Here is a 6822-nt window from a genome sequence, read left to right as displayed (position 1 = left end):
ATTATATTTTAGATTTTTTATATTTTAAAATAATATGTTTATTCTTTATTTGATTATATTTATTCGTAGTTAGTTAAACGAATTCAAATATGAAACTTTAATAAGTTGTACTTATGCATAATTTACTTGTAATATGAATTTTAAGTAATATGCATCAAAATACAGTACTTCATGCATAAAAAACAGTTTTTAAAAGTTTTTGTCAAATGCTTTATAATATGGTATAATTATAATCTTTTTAATTATTTACATATGAATTTTTTTTTAATATTATTTATTTTTATTTAAAATATTTATCTTTTTATTTAAATATTAAAAAAAAAAGGGTTTGTAGTCTTACGAGAGAATTGAGAGCACCAGCTTTGAAATGGTGTGGAGAGTTCTTGTTCTTTTCTCTGGATACATACACCAGATTTGGCATTGAATTTCCCATTTTGTCCTTTTCCTTCACACTCTCTGTCAATACCTATCTCCAAAAATACATTTAATCCATACCATTCATCATTCCAACAATACATGATTATATACTATATTTAGAAAGTTTTAAGAGGATTGTTTGACAATTGCTGAAGGATTTAGTGCATAATGATTAAGTGGTCAGAATGATAAAGAGGCTCTCATGATATAGTGCAAAATGAAATATAATTGTTTGATAATTGTGTACAATGAAATTAGGGCTCTTAATGGTTATGGGAGATTCAGGATACAAAATCATTCAGAGGGTTTTAGAACCATTAAGAGACAAACTTTTTTTTTGCCAAACAAGATTCACCTCTTAACGGTTCAGAGGTTGCCTCTTAATGGAACTATTAAGAGGTAAACAAACAACTCCTAAATAAGGTAAATATGGTGAGAACAAAATACCAGTAAAGATTCACATGTGAATAATTGAAAAAATTAAGTTAAAGATAATTATCTGTAATGTTGATTCACATGTGGATATTTAAATAGTTTCTTTTGGAGTTTTTCGATAGTTTACATGTGAACCTTCTGTTCGTATCTTCTCATGATAATTAACTTTCTTTATTTGATGTATATGGTATCTGTTTTTAATGATAAAGGTGTTTTTTGTCTACATGACATTGGGTTGGTTTTTACATCAAATTGGAATTGAAACTGAGAATAAGCGAAATTATCCTTCTTGTTGATTCAGGGATTTGCCATTGAGTTACGCCCTTGTCGTTAACTAAGGGGCCGTTTACTAAATACTTATCCGGTAAGTGCTTACTGGTAACCAAAGGGCATTTGGCCTAGCGGTATGTGAGTCTTTGGCCTTCTAGGAGGTCAAGGGTTCAAACCTTACCAAATGTGAGGAGGATGTGTGAGTTTATTGGTTCTATTTGCCGTATATAAATATTATATACTTAAAAAAAAGTGTTTACTGGTAAAATTTAACACTATTATTTCTCACCGGATAAGATTTAGTCCATCAAAACGACATCGTATGCAACAATTTGGTAAGAGTCGTCGCCCTCACTTACCGGGTAAGACTCTTGGTCCTTATCTTGCTCTTACTGGGTAAAATTCTTGGTCTTTACCATATATATCCGGTGAGGTAATGTTACTTGATAAGCGCTTACCCAGTAAATGTTTGGTAAACGACCCCTAAGATAAACTTTATAATTTTTTTTTATGTATAGTTCATATAACGTCTCCTTATTTAAATTTGAATGGAAGAGAAAGAATGCCTGAATAATAGGTGGGTGGTGTGAACGACTAAACCCTGGTGTTCGGTACTTGTTGAAAGCTTGCCGTTGTAGTTCAGTGGTGATGTATTCGGGGGATACTTCACCTCTTTCGACCACATTCTCAACTCTTATTTTCATTCCCTCGTATATCACCTACAATAACAACAGAAAACCATAATTATCAACCGTCATCTAAAAACGAAAACTATGTGGACCCAAATCTTGATAAAATATTACTAGAAATGAAAAATAAGTTAGAGATAAATAACACATGAAACAGAAAATTTCACAGAAAGAAAAAGGGTAAAGTTGTCTCTTTCAAGGAGGAATAAAAATCCCTTTGCGGGCACGAATGCTCAAATGCAGTGACTACGGGCTATCTGCAAAGCAGATGGTCGCCTTGAGATTAGTCGGCTCGCATAGCGAGTTGGATATACAGGTTAATAAAAAAAAAATCTAACACAGTTACTTTTTCGATTCTTTTTATCGCATAAAAAGAAAAAAAAAGATATTTCATATCGTGACTAGATATACACACAGAAAAAAAACCGTCATTTCCGCAACAAAAAAAAAAACCAGTCCTAATAAGCCGGAATCACCGTGTCCAAGCCAAAAAAAATATATTCAAGACCGTAAGAAGCACATCGTAAAAATCTATATCGAACCTCTTTTTACACCCAAAACTCAACGTATACATTTTCTTGATGAAAATGGACTCGACTGGCGTGGACCTAGTCCCAAAAAGTCACAAACCTTTTGCACCTTTTTTTATTAACCTGAATATCCAACCCGCTATGCGAGCCGACTAACCCCAAGACGACCATCCGAACATTTCATTTGAACCTCCATGGTCACAAGAAGATTTTTATCTGATATATGTATCTTTCTTTATATAATTAGACTTTTATAGCACCATAAATATATTATTATATAAATTCATAGACAAAATTTTATCATCTTAATAAAAAATAACATAAGGAATTTGAACTATATAGAAGATAATTTTTTTTAATTAGCACGTGGTGAATAATTTTATCTCCTAGTGTGATAAGATCTTGCCTACATAAATAATTAATTAACACGACGTCGTTGAATGGAAGAAGAGATGAGGTGTCATATTTTAATCAATTATTGAATAAATATATAATTTTTTATTTATAAGAAAATTACATTAATTTAAAACAACGGTTTATATCAAAACCTTTTCGTACCGTGCATGAATTTAATTGTATATTTAATATTACGTTCTCCATTTAACTTTTAGGTTTTTTCGTCACGGGAGATCAACTTGTTTTTGTGAGATTTATGAAATCATTTTTTTTACATTTAAAACTTTATAGTAAAACACTGTGATGGTAACCTTACATCCACAGTGTTTTTGTTGTAAAGTTTCGGATATTTTTACATTCACAATGTTTTGCTATGAAATTTCAAGCATAAAATGTAGTCTCATGAAAACAGGTTGGTCTTATGTGAACTTAACTCAATACACACACACAAATATATATGTAGGTGAACGATTGTGTGAGAATGAAAGTTAAGATAAGAAGCGTAAGAAGGGATCTGGACCTCTGATCTATTTTAATCTCAAACACACTCATGAGCATTTGATACATTGAAGCATCTCTACCTAGTATGTATCAAAAGGTGGAGTTCCTTTTTTACACTTCTCACCTTACTCTTCTTCTCATCGGAACCCAACCCTTTGGGATCATGTGAGATCAGATTGTTTTTGTGAGAATCATGAGATCACTTTTTTATTCATGAAACTTCACAGCAAAACACTGTGAAGTGAAGGTAACTTTCACAGTGTTTTTGTTATAAAAGTTCAATTTTTTTTACCTTCGGTATGTTTTTTTGTGAAATTTAAAGTGTAAAAATATGGTCTTATGAAAATAGATTGGTCTCATATAAACCCAACCCTATATGTGTGTGTATGTATATGAAGCATGTTATTTACAAACTCCGTAAACCATACAAATTTACAAACAAGTTTTCATGTAATATTTCGGATATGAAACATACGTGAAAATGCAGTGTTTATATAATTTTGTTTCACATGTGAAACGTTTAAAACTATTGTGTAAACATTGGATTCTCACATATGCAGACCCATTCCTGACATTTTTTAGGCCCTGAGCGAGATGTAAAAAAGGGGGCCCTTGATAAGTACGATATTTTTTCAATATATTGTTTTTATCATCATAAATAACATTGAATTCATATAAAACCGTTTTTCCGAGTATTTCTGGACGCAAAGTCAATCAATACTCATTTCTAAATTAATATTATCTACTAGAACAATTTTATGTAGTATCAATAATTTGTTTCGTCATCAAAAACATCCTACAATACACTTTTGGTACATAAAATGATATCATTTGGGATTACAAAGTGGATTCTTCTGATTTCCGAGTGACACTATGTAAAACAATATAAAAATGTTGGTTTTCCATGTCATCTCGTGTTAATGTTTTTTAACATCATTTTAAACTTTTATATTATGTTTTCAAATTTGGAAAGATTAACACTATTTTAAACTTTTATGTTATGTTTTCGAATTTGAAAAGATTAACACCATTTTTAAACTTTTATATTATGTTTTCGAATTTGGGAAGGAAAGAAAGAATGAGAAAGGAAAAAAAAAATAAAAGAAAAGAAGAAAAATAAAGTTTTTTATTTGTGTTTTTAATAAAGAATAGAGAGGAAGTAAAAATAATGAAATAAAAATAAATTTTGATATAATTTTTTTTCCTTTTTTTTCTTTTCCCTAAAAAAATCTCGAGAACATAATATTTTTCTTCCCCCATTACTTTCCTCTTTTTCCTACGTAAAAGAAGACTCAAGAACATAGAGTTAGAGTTAAAACAAACTTTTCTTGAATCCTCGATTATATAAATTAAAAATATCATGTTGGTGATAGTTTGAGATCTTATTCTTTTTTTAGAAATAGAATAGTACATAAGATTTATAAACTCAATATTAGATAATAAAGAACAACTATTAAAAAATTATAGTTTTATTATTCTAAATATAAATATAAGTTGTACCGTCTTATATAGTTGGTACTTTTTTCAAAAGATGGGGATTTTCTTAGCTAATAGCAAGAAAATCAATCATATTCTAAAATAAAAATAGAATTCACATGACAATAGAACAATCAACAGAGTCGATAGAAGATAAATTATAGAGAATATATCAAAGTTTTCGAAGCAAGTAGTTTTAGACATCGGTTTTAGATTAAAAAAAACTTAGAAAAACATTAAATAATATTATATAATGAACGACAGATTAACCTATTTATGTATTTTTTTTCTTCAATATATTTAATGCATACATGTTTGGGTCTTTAATAGTTAATGTAGTATAAAAGTCATTTCTTGTCATATTAGATACTAATTTTTTTTATGTGTCTTCTATTTACTAAATTTTTTAAACTACTATTATATATATTCCCCTATTTTTTTAATGGGCCATGGGCGTACGCCCGGCCCGCCCTCCCCCAGGGACCGCCCTGCACGTATGTTTCATACATGAATCAACATATGAAACAATACATGTGAATTGGTTTTCATGATTTATAACATTCTGAAGGATAAGGCCCCAATGGGGTCCCCTGGTACTCCGAGATACTAGAAATTATAAGAGATATCAGCAAAAAAAACTACAATTTTTTTCTCGAAATCAACAAAAAAACTAAAAAATTCCATCAAAATCAATTAAAAAAACTTTAAAACCCACTCGAAAATCAACAAAAAACTTATAAAATTCCTGGTAACGGTTGAAATTGGCTAAAAAGACATCAAACAACTTTGCAGCATAAAAGTACACCATCTTCACCTTTGGTGAGGTTTGAACCATTGACCTCCTAGAAAACCAAAAACTCACATACCGAGAGGCCAAAGGCCCTTTGGTTAGATCTGAAAATTTTGTAGTATAACCAAAGGGCCTTTGGCCTAACGGTATGCGAGTCCTTAGCCTTCTAGGAGGTCAAGGGTTCAAACCTCACCAAAGATGAGGAGGGTGTTTGAGTTATTTGTTCTATTTACCATGTATAAATATTATATAATTCAAAAAATAAAATTTTGTAGTATAAAAATCTGAAATCAAGTGTTACCTTAATATCCTCACTCCCGGGCTCTGGCCTTGCATGGCGGTCCAAGCTAAAATACGCTTCTGGGCATCTATCCATGATGTTATTATCCCGACAAAACGGAAGCCAAATCTTGGCAAACTTTGCAGCCTCCATGAACGCAAAGAGAGTAAGCTCAGACCCACCGTCGTCGGAAACATACACAGATATCTTTTCCGGTGGGTAGTCATAAGCCATAAGAGACAACGCCGTGTTCGTCACGTTCATGGGCGGCTCCTTGTAGGGATCCGCCGTGCATATGAATATGTCCATGGCCGGAAAGTCTGTTCTGTCGACCACTTCCTCTAGATTTTCAGGGTAGGTTTCCCGGAGAATGGGGCGGAGGCGGAAGGAGGTGGTGGTGGCCCACATGAAGGCGAGGATGAGGTCGGAGATTAAGAAAGAGGCGGTGATGGTGGCGGAGACAACGGTGGTGGAGTGGCGGAGGAGGGTGAGGAAATGGTGGTGGAGAAGAGAGAGGATGGCACAAGTGTAAATAATTGCAAATACACGGTTGAAGTGCGTGCATGGCACGTGCTTGTATGTGTGAAGATGTCCTCCTCCCATGTTCTTCCCTTTATCTGTGGAGATATTATTCGCTCGTTATCGCTATTTATAAGCGCGACGCTCACTCTTTGTGCCATCCTCTCTCTTCTCGTTATCGCTATTTATAAGTGCGTGCATGGCACGTGCTTGTATGTCTCTGGAAATATTGTATCTATATTTTATATTGTAATACAAAATATCGTAGATTTTATGTTTTAATTTATATATATATTTTACAACGTTTTGTTATAAAGTTTCAAAAGTGTTTTCACAGGTCTCACGAAACGAAGTTGGTCTTACGTGAATCCAACCGTATACACATGGGCGGACCTAGTTAGGTGCCATGGGTGGCACGTGCCACCATATCGTTTCTCCGCCAAGGGTAAAAAAATTAGGTTTTATGAACGCTGCAACCGTATTAATTTGTTGTGTGCCACCGTATGTATTTTGAAACTA

The 6822-nt window shown here is 32.5% G+C and overlaps 1 protein-coding gene across 1 annotated transcript in view; it reads right to left on the bottom strand.

The window, feature by feature from the left end:
- Nucleotides 1–6446, bottom strand: part of LOC112529482 (cellulose synthase-like protein G3) — an 8749-nt gene extending 2303 nt beyond the window's left edge. The window contains exons 1-3 of the mRNA XM_025140781.1: nucleotides 5806–6446; nucleotides 1689–1841; nucleotides 341–466 (exon numbers count right to left, since the gene is read on the bottom strand). Coding sequence (XP_024996549.1) covers nucleotides 341–466; nucleotides 1689–1841; nucleotides 5806–6387 — 861 coding nt within the window. The 5' untranslated portion in view covers nucleotides 6388–6446. The remainder of the gene's footprint in view (nucleotides 1–340; nucleotides 467–1688; nucleotides 1842–5805) is intronic.
- Between the last annotated feature and the right edge of the window lie 376 nt (nucleotides 6447–6822).

Source organism: Cynara cardunculus (genome assembly GCF_001531365.2).
Source record: "Cynara cardunculus var. scolymus isolate 2C chromosome LG 16, CcrdV1, whole genome shotgun sequence".
Taxonomy (NCBI): Eukaryota; Viridiplantae; Streptophyta; class Magnoliopsida; order Asterales; family Asteraceae; genus Cynara; species Cynara cardunculus.
This window is presented reverse-complemented; position numbering and strand designations above follow the sequence as displayed.